Raw genomic sequence first — 25,589 nt, 5'->3', positions numbered from 1 at the left:
TGGGAGAACTGGAGCAAAAGGTTGCTTAGCCGAGAACCCTAATCTGGGGAGAAATGGACTAGGTTTCATTTTCTTTTTCCTTCCATTAAAGAACGTTCCCAGAATGATCATTTGTCCCTCTCCTGGTATCCCTGAACATACGTCCAACATGGACTAAAAGTGTATAGCGGCAGAGTTAGGCCTCTTTCACACGACCGTATGGCTTTTTCAGTGTTTTGCAGTCCGTTTTTCCATTTTTTGTTTCTGTTTCTGTCCCGTTTGGCATATACAGTAATTACATAGAAAAAAATTGGGCTGGGCATAAAATAGATGGTTCCGCAAAAACGGAATGGATACGGAAGACATATGGATGCATTTCCGTATGTGTTCCATTTTTTTGCGGAACCATTGACTTGAATAGAGCCACGAAACGTGATTTGCGGGCAATAATAGGACATGTTCTATCTTTCAATGGAACGGAAAAACGGAAATACGGAAACGGAATGCATACGGAGTACATTCAGTTTTTTTTGTGGAACCATTGAAATTAATGGTTCCGTATATGGAACGCAAAAAACGACCCGTAAAAGAAAAAAAGAGGCCTTATACTCAGGATGTGTGTCATGAACATCCATTTCCAGAATTTTGCAGGATTCATAAAAACCAGTGTTAAATAAATGCCCGTGGTGGCTTCACTCCTTAGATTTCACATATAAGCTGTATAGGAGCATAATTATATACTTTAGATTAAAAAAATGCAACAAAAACTTAAAAAAAATCTGCAGCAGAGCCCCATACCTTCCTTTCCGTCAAGAGAGTCTTATATCCGCTGGAACCAAGTGACAGCAGCGTTATCAGGACATCCAGAGACGGAGAAGCTGACGCTCTCCCAGGATACATCTTGCTAATTTCTTCAAGGAAAGAACTGTCAAAGCCTGCGACAACAGCGCCACCTACAGGAACCATGAAGTTCTTGTCTAAACTCTGCACAAAAGCATCAATCCTGCCCCTACGGGCTCCCTGGAGAATAAAAAGAAAAAATTTTTACTAAATTTCCAAAAACTGAAGGCTTTTTGAATGATAGGTTAAAGGGGAAAAAAAAAAAAGGTCAACTTATTACTATTATTGGGTTTTCAACTTGGATGGGGTGCTGAAAAAGAGACCCCATAACGAAATGCAAGTGTAAACCTAGTCTAACACCAGGTATGCAGGTGGCCTTATGTACAGAGGTACAATGTGTCTGCAGGCCGATTTTCAGCACTTATATTGGGGTCAGACGGTTGAGGTACAGTCAAAAACCGCATTGGATAAAAAAAAACTCACGCAAGTTGTGGGAAAACCGAATGGGTTTTTTCCAGTGAAGTTTTTTACTGCAATGTCTGAACACATTCTTAAGGCGGCCATACGCATTCAATAGCTCTCCCTCCGGACTCCCCCATACTCAGCTGGCTCAGTCAAATAGAAGCTGTATACTAAGCAGAATGATAGATTTCAGATTAAATACATTCTTAAAGGGGTTTTACCACTTTACAACTGATGAACTATGATAGGTCATCAGTATCTGATCGTGGGGGTCCGATACCTGGGACACCCACCGATCAGCTGCATTAGCACCGCAGCCTGCTCTTAGCTTTTCCTAGTCCAGTGGCGATACGTTCGTCAGTCAGTTCACCCCTATTAAAGTGAATAAGCCGAGTGCGATACCAAGCACAGCCGCTATACCATGTACGGCGCAGTGCTCACAGGAACGCTGGTGCCCTCGGGTGTCAGACCCCCACCGATCAGATATTGATGACCTATCCTGAGGACAGGTCATCAGTTCTAAAGTCTTGGAAAACCCAAACGTGCGATGTCTGTGCAGGGAGGGAGCCCCCATCAGGTCACCGCTCCCCCCGGGACCTCACAGGCGAGCAGGTTAAAGTCTATTACTCAGTGTAATACACTCACAGCCAATGCATTACAATACAGATGTACTTTGGGGGGGTATCAGACCCCCAAAAGTTGAAGTCCCAGAGTGGGACAAAAAAAGAAAGTAAAAAAAAAAAGTTTTACACAATAAAAAAATGTAAAGTGTCAAGGGAAAATAGCGTCCTTTTCCCAAAATTAATTAAAAAAAAAAAATATATATAATAATTAATAATAGGGAGAAAAAAAGAAAAGTAGGCATATTAGGTATCACCGCGTCCCGTCCGTATGTAGCTCTATAAAAATATCCCATGATCCACCCAGTCAGGTGAAAAAAAAAAAAAAAAAAGGGCCAAAACAGCCATTTTCTGGTCACATGTGCTTTTAATCAGATAGATTGTACTAGGGTTGGGCGATATACCGGTATCACGATATACCGCGGTATTAAAAAAACGGCGATATGGCGATATCGCTGTTTCCAAAATACCGCGGTATTTTGTGACGTCATCAAAGCGGTCAGCTCACATTGTGCGCTGACCGCTTCTAAATGTGCGCCCGCCCGCGGCTGCACCTTGCATAGCGCTGCTGCTGAGTAACATTACTTCCTCTCGCTCCTGGCCTGGCTCCTTCTTGCTCCGCCTCCCTTAGTCAAGTCTCCACCCACCATCTGACATCATCACCGTCGTCACCCACCGGCTCTATTGTATATGTGGCGATGGCGAATCGATCCCCTGTGTGAGTACTGGTGTCTCTGGAGAGACTTTTCCTGCAGCTGCCTCACTAGTGTGTGCTCTGGTGACGAAATTATAAACTTACTACTTCCCGCAGCGGCCGCCCCCGGCTCTCCCTCCTCCTTGCTCCCATATTCAAATCTCTGCCCACCGGCATCTGATGTCAGAATCAGAGCACACAAGCGAGGCAGCCGCGGGAAAGGTATATCGCAAAGTATTACTGCATGTATGGTGGCCTGTGGCCACAAGACCTTATTATAACGCCTCCTTGTGGCCCCCCCATACAGTGTAACGCCTCCTTGTGGCCCCCCCATACAGTGTAACGCCTCCTTGTGGCCCCCCCATACAGTGTAACGCCTCCTTGTGGCCCCCCCATACAGTGTAACGCCTCCTTGTGGCCCCCCCATACAGTGTAACGCCTCCTTGTGGCCCCCCCATACAGTGTAACGCCTCCTTGTGGCCCCCCCATACAGTGTAACGCCTCCTTGTGGCCCCCCCATACAGTGTAACGCCTCCTTGTGGCTGCCCCCATACAGTGTAACGCCTCCTTGTGGCTGCCCCCATACAGTGTAACGCCTCCTTGTGGCTGCCCCCATACAGTGTAACGTCTCCTTGTGGCTGCCCCCATACAGTGTAACGTCTCCTTGTGGCTGCCCCCATACAGTGTAACGTCTACTTGTGGCCCCCCATACAGTATAACGTCTCCTTGTGGCTGCCCCCATACAGTATAATGTCTCCTTGTGGCCCCCCCATACAGTATAACGTCTCCTTGTGGCTGCCCTCATACAGTATAACGTCTCCTTGTGGCTGCCCCCATACAGTATAACGTCTCCTTGTGGCTGCCCCCATACAGTATAACGTCTCCTTGTGGCTGCCCCCATACAGTATAACGTCTCCTTGTGGCCGCCCCATACAGTATAACGCCTCCTTGTGGCTGCCCCCATACAGTATAACGTCTCCTTGTGGCCGCCCCCATACAGTATAACGTCTCCTTGTGGCCGCCCCCATACAGTATAACGTCTCCTTGTGGCTGCCCCCATACAGTATAACGTCTCCTTGTGGCTGCCCCCATACAGTATAACGTCTCCTTGTGGCTGCCCCCATACAGTATAACGTCTCCTTGTGGCTGCCCCCATACAGTATAACGTCTCCTTGTGGCCGTCCCATACAGTATAACGTCTCCTTGTGGCTGCCCCCATACAGTATAACGTCTCCTTGTGGCTGCCCCCATACAGTATAACGTCTCCTTGTGGCTGCCCCCATACAGTATAACGTCTCCTTGTGGCCCCCCATACAGTATAACGTCTCCTTGTGTTTTTTTTTCTTTTAAACGGGTATTTATCGCGATATATATCGTTATCGCGATAAATTTTTTAATATCGTTATCGTCTGAATATTTTTGATATCGTCCAACCCTAGATTGTACAGCTGTATTCTACTTTGCCCATATTGCAGGCTGACAGCCTGACAGAGGCAGCTGTAGGATACAGCTGGGGGCTACTTTGCCCAGATTGTAGGCTGACAGCCCAGGAGTGGCATGTTAGAGTAGGCCCCATCTGATGAGAAGCCACCTTGTCGTCTGGTAGATGGGCCCGACATATTTTTGATCAATTATATGCGCGAAGAGCTTCTAACTGCCCTTGCACTAAGTATGGCCACCAAGCAGCCATTTTCTATTCAGCCTTTGCTTATATCTTTGTGCTGTTACCTGTAGTTCTACTAATTCAATGAAGTACAATGTGTCACGAGAAAACAATTTCAGAATGGCTTGGATAAGTCATTTACCATATAAAGTGACGCATGTCAGATTTGAAAAAAGGTGAAGAGTGGCTCGGTAGTGAAGGGGTTAATTATTTAATTATTTTTTTTCACCTGGTTTGCAATCTACAGCTGGCATATATATATATACACTAGACAGCCAGCTGCCATTCAGAAGCAAAGCCATCATGTCCTACTGCCTGAGAGCGAGGGTCTCCAGCCCCTCTCTGACCTCCTTCTAAGTTGATATATGACCAGATCAAACTTCATCTTCAAATCTTGGAAGATGTTTCTGGAGAGGACAATGGGGCAATCACTGACAGCCGTGACCGATCTGCTCCCTGCGGCTGGCTGTGTGGTGCATAGATACGCCGGCTGTAGAAGCTAAACTGCTAATTAAACCTAATTAGAAAGATTTTATTATTTTTTTTCAACAACGTACACACAATTCATTAATTAGAAAAAATGATGAAATGATGTCCATAGTCTTTAACCCCCAACAGTCACATCAAAATCGGAAAAACCCTCCCGAAAATGTGAATTTACGTCTGAACTAAATATAGTTGGAACATTTTAACCCCTTAAATTGTCACTAACTTTTCACACAGCTTTGCATAAATCAATAGTACAGACGACCACAAGAAACTTTGTAAGATATCTCATCAGTGAGAAACATCCCTTTTAGTACTGGACAAAAGTGGTTATGCTACTACAAAAAAATAAATAAAAATCTAATAAAAAATAAATAAATAAATCTAATTGGGTTTTACTCACGCCTCCGTTGGAGCCATGTCGCATTGTGTCTATAGGCTAAAACCTATACCTAATCATACACTGTGTGAACCAGCTCTGGTCAATGCCACATCTGTTACGATTAGCAGCTAAGTAGGTACAGATGGTTAAGGGGTTGTCTCACTTCAGTAAGTGGCATTTATCATGTAGAGAAAGTTAATACCAGGCACTTACTAATGTATTGTTATTTTCCATAGTGCCCGATTTGCTGGCTGGATTAATTTTTCTATCACATTATACATCATTCGTTTCCATTGTTACGACCACCCTACAACCCATCAGGGATGGCCGTGCTTGCACACTACTGAAAAAAGCTCCAGCCTATGTGCGCTCCCATGGTCTCGGCCATCAGAGAGGCAGACACTTTTTTCTATAGTGAGCAAGCACGACCACCACTGATGGATTACAGGGTGGTCATAACCCTGGAAACTAGCAGGGTATAATGAGTGATGGAAAAATGAATCCAGCCAGCAAAGGAGACGATCTGAACAATCACAATACATTAGTGCCTGGTATTAACTTTCTCTACATAATAAATGCCATTTACTGAAGCCGGACAACCCCTTTAAGATAATGTATACGGAGGCCATGTCCAGACTGAGCTCAGCTGCAATAATGATGGACATTATTTCGGAAACTTTTTTTTTCGTGCAGTAACTCTTCATGGCCTACATACTGTATGTAATAATTGAATAAATCCTCCACTAAATACCCGATAATTGCGTATAGGAAAAAAGGTCCAAATCCTTAGAAAAAAAGACCTTGGCTGATTACATTTAACTTTTACTAATGATAATTAAAAAGATAAACCCACATAGTGCTTAAATAAACGGTGAAAAAAATAGAACAAAAGGTATTAAAAATACAGGTAGCCGGTAATAAATGGAGTAGTCTTACCAGTTCTATCAGGATATGCTCAGGTAAGGTTCTACCTTTCAACCTTCCTGGATAGTCAGATGACGGGGTCCGTACATAGTCCTTAAGTTGCGATGGGGGCTGAGCCGTCCCTACCTAGCATAAATACGGAGCACCCGCCCCGATAGGGACGACCCCGTCTGGAACCTTTCCCTTGTAGGGGCCTAGTCCCTAAGCATATCCCTCTCTCTCATGTCCCAACATGACATATTTCGTCCCTGCCCGGGACTGATCGGAATTACAGCATTTATACGGACCCCGTCATCTGACTATCCAGGACGATTGAAAGGTACCTGAGCATATCCTGATAGAACTGGTAAGACTATTCCATTTTTAATACCTTTTTCACCGTTTATTTAAGCACTATGTGGGTTTATCTTTTTAATTATCATTAGTAAAAGTTATGTTTTAAATGTAATCAGCCAAGGTCTTTTTTCTAAGGATTAGTTATGTAATAAATGAAGTCAAAGCGCGGTCAGGAGTCACAAATACCATGAAAAAAAGTTATAAAAAACAACAACAACAAACACCACGAAAAGAAATCCTCCTATACACAGCACATGCTTCATCTCTATGGGGTATTACGATACATTGCAGACAGTACCTGCTGGATAAGATGCATACATTTTGAAGACTGGAGACCGTAGGCGTTATTGACTATGTGCGGAATATCATACTCGGCGCAGATCTTCGCCAGTTCCTCCAGTCTAAAGAAGAGCAATAAAAAGAGGCAATAAAATATAAAACCTGCTCATATAGATTTTATTATTGATTGAAAGTTGAGAGAACTATATATAAAAACAAAAAACTTTTTTTTTTTTCTTTTTACCTGTCAGGCACTCGAGGGGCAAAACACGATGTGGTGGAGTGAACACACAGGACAGTCTCGGCTCCCAGCTCACGGATTTTAGATTCGACAGCATTCAGATCGGTGCGTAATTCATCCCCTTCCAGGACGTTCTCAATCACAACCGGCTCAAAACCTTAATCAGCCACAGTGGGACAATATAGCGGGTTAATAACGGTACAAGCGCCAGCGTTCTGTGACTCCCACTTCTTCCAGGTATGAACTGTTACCGGTGTTGGATGGCGCATACATCAATGATAATGCGGCAGTGAATGGATGACCGCAGTGGATGCCTGTGGTGGTCAGCTAGGCCAAGCTGTCAGGGCCGTCTTATCATGGTGCACCATTATGTCTTAGAGAGGAATCACTCCCCCCAACTATGAGCAAAGACTGGCGCCCACCCTGGTATGTTCAGGAAGCCATGTATTACATAGTCACTTCTATGGTTGTGTCACAAAATAATCCCCAATGTCAACACGTCTTGTACCCCTAGAAGTTAAAGGGGCTGTCCAAGTTATGGAAAAATGTGCGCCTGGACCTCTCCTTTCCTTTGGTCTTCGTCTGCCTGGATGCAGCGGTGATGTGCCCGTATACACGTGACCACTGGAGCCAATCACTAGTCTCAGTGTTATAAAGGACCACCGAGACCAGCGATTACCTGCCGTGGTCACGAGCATGTCACTGCTAAAGCCAGGTAAACAAAGACCAAAGGACGGGAGAGGTGCAGTCGCACTAGAAGCAATGGTGGTCCAATGGGTATTTTTTTTTTTTTTTTCATTAGATCACTACAGTCTCAGTCTTTGCCCAAAATTTTTCTATAATTCAGACAACCCCTTTAAGATCTGTCAGAGGAGTCAGACATCAGTTTTCCTTCCTCCCTGTGGCTGATCCGAGCATGCATTTCTAACAAGGAATCGGGTGAGACTTGGCGAGCGTTAGGCTCTGTTCACATCTTGTCATAAGAGAACTTTGATTTACGCTCAGAGGCCCCAACGCACATGCCGAATATAGCCATAAGACCCAATTTCCCTGACGGAGGACAAAAGAGTGTCCATAGCCTCAGTTGGGGTGATGTTGTACCGTTTTTAGCTACCGTATGGGAGAGTGAAGCAGACTACGCAGTGGGCCACTAAAAAAAAAAAAAATACCACGTGGTATAGGTTTTCTTTAACACTGTGGTTGATGGATGCTGTAGGTCACTGAATGGTTGTACAGTAGCATACACTGGAGCCTTCTGTTAGAAGCATACATTGGGGATTCACCTGACTTTGCTCCGAAGAGATGTGAACAGAGCCTTAATTAAAGGCTATATACACCTTCGGAGGCAATTTTTTTTTATGATTGCATTTTACTCATTTTGTGCTAAAAATCTTTTTTTCAATTGGTCATTATTAAAAATACTGAGCCGTTGTGTCACAAATGTTTAACTGTTTGTCTGGCTGTGTGAATCATACTTTTTTACTTTCACTCTGTGCAGGTCAAATAATAACCCTCATCTCTAATTTACTGAGAGGTCATAAATACTTATCTAATCCCCATTCTTATCAGTAAGATGAGAACTGAGCTATAATGAGTGTTTATAATGTCAGAGAGCAGAGATAAGGAGCATGTCAGGGGAGCTGGATGACAGAGCAGAGAGAAAATTCAGATCCTGCTACTAAAGCATCTCAGCTCTGTACAGAATAAAGGGCTCCATATTTGTAATAGACTAATTTAAAAATGATTTTTAACTCAAATTGAGTGCAATGCAATAAGACAAAATTGCCCCCAAAAGGTGTACATAGCCTTTAAGGCTGTTAGCCTACCAGATCATCGCTAATGACCTAGTTAGCCATGATATACCTGTGTAATACTGGCTTAAAAATCATTGTTTGCCAGCGGCAGATTGTGCGGTCTAATAAAACGCTGTGCTGCTGGCAAACAATTGGTCAGTATGGGAACGAGCGATGGCAGTAATGATCACTCCCCCCCATACTATGGAGGAGATTTCTGCATGTAATAGCAGCGGTCTCCTCCACTAACAAGCAGACGATTGCCAGAAAGGAACGCTTCCCTCTAGACGATCGCCTGCTGTATCCTTGTATGAAATGGGTGATAAGGTGTACTAGAAAACAGAGGTCGCAATAACGCCTGTACAAGCGTCATAGACACCTGTTCAGACCATTTTACTCCTTGAAAAAAGTCTAAGGCATACCAATACGCCTTAGACTTTCCCCCTACATTCAGCAGCTCAGGGTGCGCAGTGGACGGCACAGGCAGCGCAGCGATGCTGCCTGTGCCTGAAATAACCAATAGCAAAGCTCCTCACAGCAAGCAGCTTTGTTATTGGTTGCTTTGAGCGGGCTGCCGACCATTCAGCACGCCACTCTTAGGCTACATTCACACGTCAGTATTTTTCTATAATCCGATTTTCGGTCCGTTTTTTGCGGATCCGTTGTTCCTGAAAATGTTTCCGTATGTCATCCGTATGTCATCCGTTTTTTGCGGATCCGCAAAAAACGGAAACATGTATAAATTTCAATAAGCAAATAAAGTTGTTTGGATTTCTTTAAAAAAAAAATAAAAAAAAAATTAAAATGTAATTGCCAGGAACGGATTCCGTATAAAACGGATGACATACGGAATGACATCCGTATGTCATCCGTTTTTTGCGGATCCATTGACTTTGTATTGTACCAGGATCCGATTTTTCAGGAAAAGAATAGGACATGTTTTATATTTAAACGGACATGCGGAACGGAACAACGGAAACGGACAGCACACATTGTGCTGTCCGTTTTTTTCCAGGACCCATTGAAAATGAATGGGTCCAGATCTGGTCCTGATCTGTTCCGCAAAAAACGGAACAGATCAGGAAAGAAAAAACGGACGTGTGAATGGACCCTTAAGCTGCAGGGCGCGATCCATCTATAGGTGCACACCATCTGCACAGGGCAGCCAGTGCCCACACTCTACAACACTCCGAGCACCATGCGCAGAAACTAGAGCAGTGTTCGTCCTCCGGTCCCAGCTGCTGCTCAGGATATGCCCGGTAAGTTAGCTCCTCTTCTCCTGCGGTGTAGGGGGGCACCAGGTATCTTCTCTACAATGTGTGCCACTGACAATGCGCCAAAGGAATGTTCTGAGGATTACCGGATGCTGTGAACTTGTATAATACCGGACTGTGCCCAGCTTTTCATCCTGCGACTGGGTGACATGAAGGTATTGCTCAGTCAAAACTGGGCCGACTTCCTGCTCAGGATGAGCTCCTGTGGCGAGAGGCGCTGTGGGTAGGGGGGCACCAGCTGTCATCTCTACAGTGTGTGTATTCATCCAGGGTGTATGGGCACAGAAGGAGCTGTGGCTCTGACGTTGCCCTGTTCTGTACATGTGGGGTGTGTGAGCGGCAGGCAATGGCAAGAAGGCCTGTGCCCTGCTGTGGCTCTCAGGCCTTTCTGAAGTACTTAGGCTGGAAGTGAAGCTCTGCTTCACTCCCGTGTGACACGTCACAGGATCCACTGGTTCGGACAAGGAAAGTCCCAGTGCTAATGGGACCCTGCCTGTAGATCCCATGGACCTACATGAGGTTGTATGCCACCTATAACCAGAGGGCTGTTGCGGCCTACTCTTTCTGTCACTTTTATGACTGACCTGTCTGACTTGTGATAAAGTACGGGGAAGATCCACTATATGGAACTGTACTCTCTCACTTTATTGCCTGCCGTAACAAGTAATAGTACCCTGGCATAAATGCCCACCTCTTAGGGCACGTTCACACCACCACTATTTATTTCTGTTGTTCTGCTCCGTTAGATGAGCAGAACAATGAAAATAACGCCAGTGCTGGATCGGACACATAACTGTCCCAACCAGAACTGAACAGACTCCACTGACTATTACGGAGTCCATTCAGGATTCTGTCTGTTTTCCATACAGAAAAGTCCCGCACGTAAGGCTTGTTGGTCCAGTCTTTGACGGAATCTGCGACAATGCAAGATGTGGACAAGCCCTTAACATTATGTAGGCCTAAGTATTAGTTATTTCTATTACTGCAAATTTAGTACTCCTCCTGGCCTTAAAATACTCCTCTAAAATGGTAAGAGGAGTATTTTTACTCTTCCAGAAAAAAATGTAGTGCGACCTCTGCTAGCAAAATAGAGGCGCCGCTTGGCAACTCCTTGATGCCCACATGCGTCCTATGTCCTAAGTTACTTGGGGAGATTTATCAAAACATGATGAATTTCCCCCCGAAGTGTTCAACATTCAAAACTGGATTGCATTACCTGCGGTAATCATTGACTTGAAGCACGACTTCTGGTCTATCCGAGGCCAAATAATGTATTTGGCTTTTGGCCTTTTGTGGCGAAGCGTAAGGAAGCAAAGGGTTAAACTCATTCCGGTTGCCATAGGAACTACAAAGCAGCTGGTGGCGGTCCGCACCCCTGTAATGAGAAGGCAGCAGTACAATGACTCATTCCTCAGTGCGCGGTGTCAGGCGCGGATGTGACTGTAAGTGCGCAGTGCACCTGCCTGCGGTCCGGACGACATCCAGCATCAGGGCATTGGTCAGTTTATTCAGGAGACTGGAGCCTGCCGCTTTTGGTTGTACAGCAGATATGTCCCCCGACCTTCCGATTCCATGTATAAGCCTGCAAAAAAAAATATATATAATGAAAATGACATTTTTGGTTAAATGACATTTTTGGTGCTGTCTGAAATTCTTTTTTGGGGACCTACTGACTTCAAGGGGTCCATGGCCCGCATTTTGCAGACATATTCTATCTTTTTGTGGAATGGACACAAGGACGTGGAAAGCACATGGATAATCTGTGCGCTTTCCGGATCTGTAGGTCTTTTCGGCAAAAAGACATAACTTTTCCTATACCTGGGGGCGCAAAATGCAGACCACGAGATACATACGGTCGCGCACATGAGCCATTAGTTCAGTAAAGTTATCATCTGCATCTTAAGGGTACATGCACACCTCCGTATGTGTTTTGCGAATCCGCAAATTGCGGATCCTCAAAACACGGACACCAGAAGTGTGCGTTCAGCACATCGCCGGCACTCTCATAGAAAATGCCTTTTCTTGTCCTGATATATGAATTACAAGAAGACGTCCTATGGGACAGCTCCTTCCTAGTCAAGTGTATAAGGATGAGCTGCCCCATAGAAGTGGATGTGACGGCTTGTAATCACACTGCTCACCGCTGCGCTGTCGATGGCGAGCAGGTTAACAATGAAGGGAAGGCTGTGCTCACACAGAGCATGGCCTTCTCTTCAACCAGCTAATCGGCGTGGGTGCCGGACCCCCGGATTCGGTTGTAGTATCTCTAAAATTGCCATGACGGATCCGTCTCTGAGAAAACGGATCTGTCCCCATTGACTTGCATTGTGGGTCATGATGGATCCATCTTACTCTGCATCCCAGGACGGAAAGAAAAACGCTGCTTGCAGTGTTTTTCTGTCCGCAATGGGGACACAACCAAGTGGAACGCATTCTGGCGAACTCAGTTTCGTTCAGTTTTGTCCCCATTGACAAGGAATGGGGACAAAACTGAAGCGTTTTCCTCCGGTATTGACATCTTATGACGAATATTAATATCGGAGAGGGAAAGCGCAGGAGTTAAAAGTAGCCTCATCCACACAGAGCTCAGTCTGCAGCATGTCAACCTAGATTGCCAATATCCAATGCAGATTTCATCCTGCGCCACGGAGACGGTGATTTATACACTGAAATCCACAGTACAATGGGCATGATTTGGCGCCACTGTGGATTTCATTCAGATACGGTGCCATACCATGAAAGGGGTCGTGTGTTCGCTTTTTTTCTATTGATGACCTATGCTCAGGTCAGCTGTTTGAAGAGAAAGCAGTGCTCGCGCAAGCGCTGCCTTCTCTTCATTGCTTACCTGCTCGTCATCGCCACTGCAGCAGAGTCATTACAGCTCCTTCCTAGTCAAGTGAACACTACAGAGCTGTCCCAGTGACGGGAACAGAACGGCTTCCTTGTAATCACACTGTTAGGGTACTTTCACACTAGCGTTATTCTTTTCCGGTATTGCGTTTAGTCACAGGGGCTCAATACCGGAAAAGAACTGATCAGTTTTATCCTAATGCATTCTGAATGGAGAGCAATCCATTCATGATGCATCAGTTCAGTCCCTTTTAAGTTTTTTCGGACAGAGAAAATACCGCAGCATGATGCAGTTTTCTCTCCGGCCAAAAATACTGAACACTTGCCGGAATGCCAGATCCGGCATTAATTTACAATTGTATTAGTGCCGGATCCGGCATTAAGTGTTCCGGCAAAACGGATCCGGCTTTCCGGTCTGTGCATGCGCAGACCTTTAAAAATGAAAAAAAAAATATATATATTAATACCGGATCCGTTTTTCCCAATGACACCGGAGATTTCAATGCATTTGCCATCAGTTTGCGTCCGGATTGCCAGAATCCTCTGCCGCAAGTGTGAAAGTACCCTTACTGCTGCGGTTGTGACGAGGAGCAGGTAAACAATGAAGAGAAAGCAGCGCTTGTGCGAGCACTGCTTTCTCTAAAAACAGCTGACTGGTAGGGGTGCTGGGAGTCCGACCCCCCTCCCCCCCCCCCGATCTGATACTAATGACCTACACTGAGGAAAGGTTATCAATAGAAAGAAAGCCGACAACCCCTCTAAATCTTCAACTGCCACCAGCCATATGTTGTGTTAGAACAGGGTTCCCCACCTCCAGTCCTCAGGACCCACCTGCCGGTCATGTTTGCAGGATTTCCTTAGTATTGAGCAGGTGATGTAATTAGTGTCAATGCATCAGGACTTACCACAGGTGTTCATTCTGTGGGATATTCTCAAATCCTGACCGGTAGGTGGGTCCCGAGGACCGGAGTTGAGAAACCCTGTGTTAGAAGCTGTGGCAGCTACAGGGAGAGTGCTGCAGCAGAAAGGACGCACCCCCTGAGCTGTGACAGGGAGAGAGCTGAAGCAGAAAGGACGCACCCCCTGAGCTGTGACAGGGAGAGAGCTGCAGCAGAAAGGACGCACCCCCTGAGCTGTCAGCTTGATATAAGTCTAGTAGAGCAATGAATGTGGAGATCTCTGGATCCATGTGAGGTACAGGGCTGGTTCCAGCTTTGTTAGGGTACTTTCACACTAGCGTTTTTCTTTTCCGTCACAGAGTTCCGTCCTAGGGGCTCTATACCGGAAAAGAACTGATCAGGCATATCCCCATGCATTCTGAATGGAGAGTAATCCGTTCAGGATGCATCAGGATGTCTTCAGTTCAGTCATTTTGACTGATCAGGACGGAGATAATACCGCAGCATGCTACGGTTTTATCTTATGCGAGAAAAACTAAAGACTTGCCTGAATGCCGGATCCGGCATTTTTCCCCATAGAAATGTATTAGTGCCGGATCCAGCATTCAAAATACCAGAATGCCGGATCCGTCCTTCCGGTCTGCGCATGCGCAGACCGGTAAAAAAGTGAAAAAGATACAAGACGGATCCGTCTGACCACATGACAAGCGGAGAGACGGATCCGTTCTTGCAATGCATTTGTAAGACGGATCCGCATCCGGATGAGTCTCAACAAATGCTTTCAGTCAGCGGCAGATCGGCGGATCCGGCGGGCAGTTCCGACGAAGGTACTGTTTGCCGGATCACACTGCCGCAAGTGTGAAAGTAGCCTTAGATAGAGACTGTCATGTACTATATGATGGCCGATTTTCCTTTTTTACATCAGTCATGGCTGAACCCCTCTGACGGCGGTGTCCCCTTTACATATTATTAGAAAAGAAGAATACCGATAATGGCGCCGAGCTACCAGGCCACATGCCACTCTTCCTTCTCGCTCTCCCACGCCACAATTCCCAAGGAAATTATTACTGTCCATCACGGCCAGCTCCTGCAGGAAGAGCTCAATCGTGCTCTCGTCCCAAGCATCCTGCGGACATTTTCCCTGAAAAACATAAAAGAGGATCATGGGGAGCGGCCGAATAAAGCAAATGGGAGGACAGACCGAGGAGAGGGACATTTAGGGGACTGACAGGGGATGCGGGTGCTATGCAGACAGCGCCATTAGATGGGACCCAAGGCCGATGATCTGTAACATACCGGACCTCCAATGTATATGGGGGACACCGCACCCCACTGATCACATGGATGCCCACGGGACCACCGCGCCAGTCACTCGCAAGGTCCCTGTTCTCATGATCAGTGGGGTCCCATTATAGGACATGGGGCTCCACTGTCTCCCTAATTTTACACACTGCCATACTATGGAATAGTGCCATGCTCCACCACATGCCCTGTGTATGGACAGTACACACACAGGGCCACCATGTAACCACTAAGCGGAAAGACGCATCCTCTACTGACTGCACTGTGTGAACAGTCTTCTATTCATGTGCGTTTATGGATAGCTACTGAGCGCCTATGTATTTTCGCAGGGGCATTTGCCACCTCTAGAACTACAAATCCCAAGATCCCTTGCGGCCGGCTGTCACGTGACGCCGCGGCTCAGGCCCGCTCTTACCTTCTCCAGCAGCAGTCTTATCAGCTGCTCATGGCCGCGTCGCGCCTCCCTGCCTTGCCGAATGTAAGCCGCAGACACGAGCTGCTCTCCTGCCTGGAAACTTTCTGCGTTCATGGCGCCCAGCAGTCTACATGAACAGGTGGGATGTCATCACTCTGTGTCCCAGCGTGACTCGGCCGCGACCAAGTCCCGCCCACACTGGTAAAACTGGCCAATGAAAAGAGAACAGGAGAGCAAACGTACCGCCTCAACCAATCAGGTGGCAACTACTGGTGTCAGTCTCTGGCAAAAGTCAAGCCGTAGATTACTCAGCACTATGTTTAGACCACGCCTACAATAGGGAGGAGAAATATGCATTGGAGTCACGTGTCAGATATCTGTTTTGAGACTGTGCAGAAAGCTACTCGTCATCACGGCCGGTTAGCTCAGTTGGTTAGAGCGTGGTGCTAATAACGCCAAGGTCGCGGGTTCGATCCCCGTACGGGCCATTAGTTTTTTTTTTTTCTCTTTGGTAAATTTATGGCTCTGTTTTCTGCTTTGGTATAAATCCTATAATGTCATTGAGGTGTTCAGAAAATATCAAGTTTGGTTACTCCTGATTTTCAATTATTTTCATTGCTTGCTTGAAAAACTGAGATAACCAGCAAGATACCAATGTAATTTTTTAAATTTTTTATTTTCAGATGTACATAAACCATGTTTAAAGGGGTTCCGGACATACCCATATTTTCACCCAGGCAGCCCTCCTGAGGCTAGCATCGGGGCATCTCACGCTCCGATGCGCTCCCTTGTTTACAATAACACACTGCCGGGCAGAAGCTTCCGCCCGGCAGTGTGTTCGGTGACGTCACCGGCTCTAATGGACGTGATTTAGCGCTGCCCTAGCCGTTTTACGGGCTAGGGCAGCGCTAAATCCCGCCCATCAGTGCCTGTGACGTCCCCGGGGTTCCTGGCAGCCCCATGGAGAGCCCCGGAACTCATAAAAATGCCTTCGCCCTGTGTGATTTAGCGCAGGGCAAAGGAGAGCATCGGAGCATGAACTGCTCCGATGCTCAAGTCAGGGGGGCTGCCGGGGTGAGAATAGAGGTATGTCCGGGTTCAGCTCTGAATCCAGACAACCCCTTTAAGGACATGCCTGCTCTGCAGTCAGGTACTGGGCCCTCGTTAAAGGGGTTGTCTCATAGACATTGGTGGTGAACGGGACCGCCAAAGAGAGCATCCGCGCAGGCATGGCCGCCTTCCATTGCGGGACTGTTGACGATAGCTAAGCACTGGCTCGGCTTTCTCCAGCAGTCCCATAGAAGTCAATAGAGCGGTGGCCGCACTTGCGCTCCGTGTTTTCCATTCATTCTATGGGATTTCCGAAAATAGCCAAGTGCGTCTGCTCCGCTATTGTTGGCACTGCCATGCTCTCTCCTTCACTTCAGGGACCCCTTCCGGAGATGGTATCCCATCAATGTCTGCGCTGCACAACCCCTTAAAGGTTAAATTCCCATGTGGCAGATTTATTCTGAATGGGGCTGCTTCAGCAGCAAGCGCATGGATTTCACAGAAATGTCTGCAACAGATCTGAAGGACTACATTTTTAACCCATTAACTTCCAAACTGCTCTGCTGAGTGTGAACATCTGCCAGCACAGCCCTTCCATGCCTTCAGCCTCCCAGTACTGACTAGTCACATGATGCAGGGCTGGCACCGCCCAGGATCAGTCACATGACCAGGTCCAGTGACGTCATCACACGCTGCTGGCAGCATGGAGGAGGCAGGGGAAGAGCTGCAGTCTGAGGGCATCCAAGTGCTGCTGGGTGACCAGAGCAGAGGACACCCCCCCTGCTGCCCACATGGTAAGAGACGAGATCATCTGCAGTGGATGCATTTTGTAACAAAGTGTCGCCATATAGTCACCTGTGTACGGGGGAAGGGTGCTACTTTCCTAAACACGGTGCTCTGATGTAATGTAAAATAATCCAAAAAGGCATTGTCTAATAAAAAAACGTAGAGGTAATTATTAGGGATGAGCGAAACGACTTCGGATGAAACATCCGAAGTCGATTCGCATAAAACTTCCTTCTAATACTGTACAGAGGAGGAGCTGCGTACAGTATTAGAATGTATTGGCTCCGATGAGCTGCCATAACTTCATCAATTAATTTGTACTGTAAAAAAACATTTCCCGAACGCGGTACCACTTGGAGCCGAACCCGAGTTACAGTACAAATTAATCTATGAAGTTATTGCGCGAAGTCTCCGTACAGTGTTAGAAGGAAGTTTTATGCGAATCGACTTCGGATGTTTCATATAAGGAGGCGTCCATGGCTGGAGACGTAGCGGCAGCAGGTCCGGACCTCGCGCCTGTAATGCTCCGCTGTTTGGAAAGAGCGCAGTAGACTTCCTGGGTCATCGGTGGCGCTGTGCTGTCCGCAGGGGCTGACGCCATCACTGACCATGGATCTACGTTTTCTCTCCGTATCCTCTGTGGTGTTATTTATCGCCTGGCTTCTTGTCTTATGGTACCAGTACAATCTCTGACTGGGAGGGGGTCACTATAACATCACTGTTTCTTCCCTCAGGCCCCGCACTATTGTTTGTAAAGGTGTCTCGAGGAAAGGAGCAGGGGAGAAGATTCTATGCCTGCTCCGCCTGTCGTGACAGGAAGGATTGTCGCTTCTTCCAGTGGGCGGATGAAAAGGTAAGTGTCACCTGTTCAGAGAAATAAGGCAGGAGATTTATCAAACCGGTGTAAAGTAGAACTGTCTCAGTTGCCCATAGCAACCAATCAGATTCCACCTTTTATTTTGGACAGCTCCTTTGGAAAATGAAAGGTGGAATCTGATTGGTCGCTATGGGCAACTGAGCCAGTTCTACTTTACTCCAGTTTAATAAATCTCCCTCAATGTATGTGTGTGTGTGTGTATATATATGTATAGTGTGTGTGTGTGTATATATATATGTGTGTATATATATGTATAGTGTGTGTGTTTTTAAATGTATTTATTATTAAAGCGACATTTATTCCATGGCGCTGGTACAGAAGGAGAGAGGGCCCTGCCTGTGAGGGCTTACAATCTACATAGTAGGGAAAGATAAAATATATATATATTTCTGCTGTGAGGGCACTTATCATATGATATGTGTCACAGTTTATATATGTAATTAAAGGGGTTGTCTAATTTCAGTAAATGGCATTTGTCATGTAGAGAAAGTTAATACACGGCACTTACTAATGTATTGTGATTGTCCATATTGCCTCCTTTGCGGCTGGATCCATTTTTCCATCACATTACACACAGCTCGTTTCCATGGTTATGACCACCCTGCAATTCATCAGTGGTGGTCGTGCTTGCAAACTAGCCTCTGGTGACTGGCACCATGGGCGCACACATAGGCTGGTGCTTTTTTTGTTGTTGCATATGCTGATGGATTGCAGGGTGGTCGTAACCATGGAAACGAGTAGTGTATAATGAGTGATGGAAAAATGAATCCAGCCAGCAAAGGAAGCAACACGGACAATCGCAAAACATTAGTAAGTGGCTTATATTAACGTTCTCTACATGATAAATGCCGCTTGCTGAAGTGAGACAACCCCTTTAACCACCTAACTGTTTTGCCCGAGTCCAGCTCCAGCAGTGGGAAAAGTAGCTAACTGGAAGGCGGAGGGCTGCTTTAGATGCTGCTATCTCCTGAATGGTAGCAGCTAGAAACATGCAACTGGTCTTGTTTGAAAGCAGAGGACTCCAGCATAACGGAAACGGGACGGATCCGTTATGCAGCCCATAGATTTCTATTATGACTGAATAAATAACGGAACGTCTCTAAAGGCATTCCGTCATAGAATTGCGTTATGGTCCGTGGTAACGGAATCCATAACGCAATTCACCTTTTACCAGTAAAGGAAGCGTGAACGAATTTTCAAAGTATGAAATTCGCTCATCTCTAGTTATCTCCTATCGATGGCGTAGCTTTAACAACTTCATATATATAATCTTTGTATGTTTGGGCAGATCTCACAAGCCAGACTTCTAGCAAGAGAGGAGTATAATCGCAGCTGCCAGCCCCCTATGACCCATCAGCAGTACATGACCAGGTACCTAATAAGTCATGGCCGATTGGAAACATCTTCATGAACGTGCTTGAAGTGATTATATGTCTCTACAACAGGTTCCAAGAATTCATTCTACTGCCATTAGCCAAAAGGAAGTTTTGCCGAGACTGTCAGCAGCTTTTGCTGGAGGGTGATTGGCAGGAGCACTCGGGGCACCGTGTTCTTGGTGATGTCGCCATATCTCATCTGAAGACCCCCAGTCAGCTGCTGCGTCCGCTGGAGAACAAGAGAAGTAATGCCCAGTACCTGTTCTCAGATAGAAGCTGCACATTTCTCCTGGACACCATTACCAGCCTGGGCAATACCCGGGTACTGTGTGTGGGCACTCCCAGGTATGTCAGATGATTGAAGGACGTTCCAACCTACAATCGGCTTTACCACCTAAAAAAAAAAAAAAAAAAAATACCAGATAATCTACCAAAGTATGGTAAAGTGTAAAAATTGTTATTTAGCTGCTCTTCGGTGTATATGCTTCTGTTAAAGCATGCTGACAACCAACATGGCCCTTATTTCCCACTCGGGTTTTCACCCAGCTTTTCCAGAATTCTAACTGTTGAGTTTGGCTATGTATACAGCAGTACCTCCCTTACAGCAGGAGCTGATATAGGCTTGTAACCTTGGCATGACTGATTCGGATTTAAAGGGGATGCAGCATCCAGACGACTATTTTTTTCAAGGGATGCGGGACAAGCAATCAGCTGATCAACTCGAGGTTCAGTTCTGAATCACCCGAAGAACAACTGATATCGTTGCCGTACATGCACGACATTATACAAGGCTGCATATGGAGCCAGCAACATACGCGGCGGGTGCTGGCTGTATAATACAGCAGGCATCCGGCCACAATGACGAGGAATGGCAATCACGACGAAACCGGTAAATTAACCCCTCAGAGATTGTGGCACCTTTTGAGGTTAGAGCCTACGCAGTGAAATTGTGGGCCTCCAATTGGTTACTATGACAGCCTGGGCACTGCTAAAGGTTCCCAGGCCTTCCATGGTAGGCTTCCTGCTAAGCTGTGCACAAGGCAGAGCGCAGCAGGGAGTGTGTCAAAAATCCTATTCACCCTAATAGATCTCTATTAGGGTGAATGGGACAAGGATTGAAAAGATAAAAAAAAAGCACAAAAATATTAAAAGTTTAAATCCCCATCCTTTCCCAATTTTCATATTAAAAATATAAACAATAAAAAAATAAACATATCAGGTATCGCCGTGTCCGAAAATGTCTGAACTACTAAACGATTAAAAAATGTTCCTTAAGGGGTATACCGTAATAAATAAAAACACACAGTTCACCATTTTTAGTCACCTTGTCCCCCCCAAAAAAGTTGAATAACAGTGATCAAAAAGTTGTATGTACCCCAAAAATGCTACCAATAAAAACTACAGTTTGTTCTGCAAAAAACAAGCCCTCATATAGCTCATTGGGCCAAAACTAAAAGTCAGGTTTATAAGTAATAAACCAAAATGAATATAAGGTTAATATGTGGGTATTTTTTTGGGGGGGGCCCCCCCCCCCCTCCCCCGCATAGTATAGAGCAGGGGAGGTTGCTGACCCCTGGTATAGAGTATCGCAATACTTTTTCTCGGCATTGAAACCAAATTAACATTTTGGTACCGTGACAACCCTACTTCCATCACTGAGTGATTTTCTGGAGGAGTAAATTCAACTTTGGAGAAGATTCTAAGTCGATACCATACAGGTCACCCATGTGAGGGTGTGATAACTATCTGAGCAGCATTATCACGGGCACTGCCCTGGTAAGGAGGTAATGTGTCTCAGGTTTCAGTCATGACCTGTCTGCTGCATTTTATTTTTCAGATTACACGAGTGGATAAAATCAAAGTCACCCGAAAACTCAAAACCAAAAGTGAAGAGTCTCCTGTTAGACATTGACTTCAGGTAAGGGAGAACGCCCATGTACCGTTCACTAATACTCTAGGCTGTCATCACAGGTAATGCCACCTACATTTATTATGCAAATGCCACACGGGGCTGAGCTGAGACCTTCCAGCAGCCCCTTCAATGGGATGTCTTAAAGGGGTTCTCCAGGCTTTTAATATTGATGACCTATCCTCAGGATAGGTCATCAAAATCAGATCCCGGCACCCCTGCCGATCACGCAGTGCACCTTCCCTTCATACAGCTCATTGGCGGTAGTGTCGGACCCCCGCCGATCTGATATTAATGATCTATCCTGAGGATTGGTCACCAATATTAAAAGCCTGGAGAACCCCTTTAATAGCTTACGTCTCAGCCTTACGTCATTCACAAGCGGCCATCTGTGGGGCACCACCCCATGGACGTCATTGGTCTCTGGATTTAGATACATTATTTAATACATTTTCATACCTCCCCATCTACTGTAGATACGTGGTGACAGCTATTACATTGCTGTTTAATCTCTATTTGACACCTTTATGGCAGTTTAGATTTTTTTCTCTTATTCCAGGTATTCCCAGTTCTATGGCAAGGAAGAATTTTGTCATTATAACATGTTCAATCATCATTTTTTTGGTGGAGAGGTAAATATTCTGCACGTTGCTTATCGATCTCCATTATTAATGGTAATTTTCTTTTAATCAATTTGTCAGTTTGCATCCCCGACCAGCACCTTACACATTGCTCACGTTGGCATGGAGGCTTACCACAAACCTAGACAGAAGAGGTCACATATAGTATGTATTGGCCAAGGCAGTAAAGCGGTGCAGATGAGAATTCATTTTGCAGGTCAGGAAAGGTATTTAATTTAACAACCTGTGGTACCCTACATATGAACAGTAGTATACTGGAGATGGCGTGTACCAGTGGGTATATAAAAGCCAGCAGCGTGCTAGTTTGGACATGTTCCCAGTCTCCTTGTGACTTGAAAGGCTATACAGACCCTTTTCTTTTGCGCAGAGCACTGGTTCCCAGTTGGGAATCTGTATACAGCTGTATATGGCTCCCATTGACCTGAATAGCAAGTAGCCTTGTAGAAATTGCCCCCTAGTGGTAGAAACAGATATTGCACCAGAGATTGTTTTTATGTATACAGTGCATTCAGAACGTCTTCAGATCCTTTCACATTTTGTTATGTTGTGTTCTTGTGCTGGAAAAAAAATGCAAGTTTTCCCCATAAATCTGCACTCCATATCCCATAAAAAGAAAGTGAAAACAGGATTTTATACATTTTTGCAAATTTATTGAAAAGGAAAAACTAAAATTTTCCATGGACTTAAGTATTCAGACCCTTTGCTATGACACTTTACATTTAGCTCTGGGCCCTCCCATTTCTTTTGATCATGTTTAAGATGTTTCTACACCTTGATTGGAGTCCATCTGTGGTAAATTCAGTTGACTGGACATGATTTGGAAAAACACAGATCTGTCCATATAAAGTCTCACAGCTAACAATGCATATCAGAGCAAAAACCAAGACATGCGGAGGAAGGAACTGCCTGTAGAGCTCAGAGACAGGATTTTGTAGGGGAACAGATCTGTAGAAGGGTACCAAAACTTTGCGCTTCACTGAAAGTTCCCAAGAGCACAGGGGCCTCCATAATTCTTACACGGAAAACGTTTGGAACAACCAGGACTCTATGTAGAACTGGCCAGCCCACCAAAATAACAAGTCGGGGGAGGAGAGCCTTGTTAAGAGAGGTGACCAAGAACCCAATGGTGTAGATGAGAGAAACTTTCATAAGGTCAACCATCACTGCAGCTTTCCACCAATCTGGGCTTTATTGCCAGAAAGAAGCCTCTTCTCAGTAAGACCCAGGAAAGGCCACCTTGAGTTTACAAAAAGACATCTAGGCTACTTTCACACTCGCGTTTTGTGTGGATCCGTCATGGACAGATCCGTTCAGATAATACAACTGTCTGCATCCGTTCAGAACGGATCCGTTGTATTATCTGTAACATAGCCAAGACAGATCTGTCTTGAGCACCATTGAAAGTCAATGCAGGACGGATCCGTTTTCTATTGTGTCAGTGAAAACGGATCCGTCCCCATTGACTTACATTGTGTGCCAGGACGGAACCGTTTGGCTCAGTTTCATTAGATGGACACCAAAACGCTGCAAGCAGGGTTTTGGTGTCCACCTCCAAAGCGGAATGGAGATGGAACTGATGCATTGTGAGTGGATCCTTACCCATTCAGAATGCATTAGGGCAAAACTGATCCGTTTTGGACCGCTTGTGAGAGCCCTGAACGCATCTCACGAACGGAAAGCCAAAACGCGAGTGTGAAAAGGACAAGACTCTCAGACTGTGAGAAACGAGATTCTCTGGTCTGATGAAACCAAGATTGAACCCTTTGGCTTCATGTTTGGAATAAACCAGGCACTGCTCATCATCTGCCCAATACCATCCCTACAATGAAGCATGGTGGTGGCGGCATCGTGCTGTGGGGATGTCTTTCAGTGGCTCGGACATAGAGACTGATCAGGGTTGAGGGAAAGCTGAATGAAGCAAACCCTAAGTGCTCTGGACCTCACACTGGGCTAAAGGTTTATCTTCTAACAACACTATGACCCTAAGCACATGGCCAAGACAACACAGGAGCGGCTTGGGGACAACTCTGTGATTTTGAACATTCTGTTTTCACTTTCTGTTTTGAGTGCAGAATGATCCGGAAAACATGATTTATAATTTTTTTTTCAATTTTAACCCAAGGTTGCAGCTTAACAAAGCAATCTGAAAGCATTGTATGTGTGACTGGTGCTCTGTACTAAGAAGTGATCCACTAGTCTTAACAAGTTAGCTATGCTGCTAATTTCTAGGAAATACATTCAAACAATAGGAAGGCAGCTGTAGTTTTCATTGTAAACTCACTTGCTGTAGTCTTGATCCTTCTCCTCAGAGGCTCCCATAGACATGGACCTAATATAGGTAAATCCAGCCCTGGTTGTAAATGAGCTGCGTTATATCCTGTGTCATTTCAGGCCTCACAGAAAATCTGTCAGAAGTTTCTACAGGAAGATAATGGACGAGGGGTTATCATGGTGACCGATCCACCGTTTGGAGGTTTAGTTGAACCTTTGGCTTTTAGCTTTAACAAAATTAGGGATATGTGGAAGACGACATCAGCTAAAGGTGAGCGCCAGTCAAGGGATGAAATATGGTTGGGGGAGCTTTATGGCCATGGTTTTCCTCTGGGTTCACATTTACACCATAGGCCAGGGCTGGCCAACCTGCGGCTCTCCAGCTGTTGCAAAACTACAACTCCCAGCATGCCCAGACAGCCTACAACTATCAGCCTACAGCAGGGCATGGTGGGAATTGTAGTTTTACAACAGCTAGAGAGCCGCAGGTTGGCCAGCCCTGCCATAGGCTATTAAATCATTTGGCTAGGTAAGATAAAACTTTTTAAATGGTCTCCTATAATGGGTATACCGGTGTCTGAGCCTCCATCCATCAGCCGTCTGTCCTCATTGCTCGTCCCCATGAGTGGAGGAGATTGCTCCATGTAAACGCAGCTCTCTCCTCCTCTGATGAGCAGGCAATTACCGGGGAGGAACAGTCCCTTCCCAGTTACTGCCTGCTCGGTCGGGGCATGGGGCAACATGGCGACGCTGTTGCAGCCAGGATCACAGAGTAGCAGTGAGCCCATAGAAATGAATGGGATCGGAACGTGAGTAGCAAAAAATCCAACACTGCTATCATCTGATTCACTTCTATGGGATCACTGCTACTCTGAGATCCTGGCTGTAACCAGTGTCCGTCTTTAGCCCTAGCCTCAAGGCCATCTTGCCCGAGCTGTTGTTAACAGCATTTAAAGATATTTTACGGCAGCCCCATGGTCCATAGACACAATGGTCAGGAGGGGACCTCATTGCCATCTATGGGAGAGTTTTCTAGGCCTGCTCTGTGACCTGTGCAGAGCTCATTGTACAAGGGAAGAATAGATAAGCTCTGACAATCGCTTATTGTGAATGCTGGATCTTGTATTATCTATACAGATGTGATATCTGTCATTGCAATCCTACCTTTGATAATGAGATGACTGATGGAAAGTGATTTGAACAGAAGTGGCACCTATTATTATTGGCCGGTGTGAAAACT

The 25,589-nt window shown here is 45.7% G+C and overlaps 2 protein-coding genes and 1 non-coding gene across 4 annotated transcripts in view; 2 read left to right on the top strand and 1 right to left on the bottom strand.

The window, feature by feature from the left end:
• The window catches only part of SEPSECS (Sep (O-phosphoserine) tRNA:Sec (selenocysteine) tRNA synthase), a 38,272-nt gene extending 22,613 nt beyond the window's left edge, over positions 1 to 15,659 (bottom strand). The window contains exons 1-7 of the mRNA XM_040419020.1: positions 15,440 to 15,659; positions 14,709 to 14,863; positions 11,437 to 11,555; positions 11,190 to 11,348; positions 6,910 to 7,063; positions 6,685 to 6,787; positions 778 to 999 (exon numbers count right to left, since the gene is read on the bottom strand). Of these exons, the coding sequence (XP_040274954.1) occupies positions 778 to 999; positions 6,685 to 6,787; positions 6,910 to 7,063; positions 11,190 to 11,348; positions 11,437 to 11,555; positions 14,709 to 14,863; positions 15,440 to 15,553 (1,026 nt within the window). The 5' untranslated portion in view covers positions 15,554 to 15,659. The remainder of the gene's footprint in view (positions 1 to 777; positions 1,000 to 6,684; positions 6,788 to 6,909; positions 7,064 to 11,189; positions 11,349 to 11,436; positions 11,556 to 14,708; positions 14,864 to 15,439) is intronic.
• A 194-nt stretch (positions 15,660 to 15,853) lies between these two features.
• TRNAI-AAU lies at positions 15,854 to 15,927 on the top strand. Its single transcript has one exon. It is a non-coding gene; the product is annotated as a tRNA-Ile (tRNA).
• A 1,245-nt stretch (positions 15,928 to 17,172) lies between these two features.
• Positions 17,173 to 25,589, top strand: part of ZCCHC4 (zinc finger CCHC-type containing 4) — a 45,425-nt gene continuing 37,008 nt past the window's right edge. For both annotated transcript variants that reach the window (XM_040419019.1, XM_040419018.1), the window contains exons 1-7: positions 17,173 to 17,283; positions 18,010 to 18,128; positions 19,441 to 19,523; positions 19,598 to 19,873; positions 21,366 to 21,446; positions 21,997 to 22,069; positions 24,470 to 24,620. In XM_040419019.1, the coding sequence (XP_040274953.1) occupies positions 17,193 to 17,283; positions 18,010 to 18,128; positions 19,441 to 19,523; positions 19,598 to 19,873; positions 21,366 to 21,446; positions 21,997 to 22,069; positions 24,470 to 24,620 (874 nt within the window). In that variant the 5' untranslated portion in view covers positions 17,173 to 17,192. The remainder of the gene's footprint in view (positions 17,284 to 18,009; positions 18,129 to 19,440; positions 19,524 to 19,597; positions 19,874 to 21,365; positions 21,447 to 21,996; positions 22,070 to 24,469; positions 24,621 to 25,589) is intronic.

The sequence above is a fragment of the Bufo bufo genome, chromosome 2, assembly GCF_905171765.1.
Source record: "Bufo bufo chromosome 2, aBufBuf1.1, whole genome shotgun sequence".
In the NCBI taxonomy this organism is placed as follows: Eukaryota; Metazoa; Chordata; class Amphibia; order Anura; family Bufonidae; genus Bufo; species Bufo bufo.
Note: the sequence above shows the minus strand (reverse complement) of the source record. Positions and strands in the feature narration are given on the sequence as shown.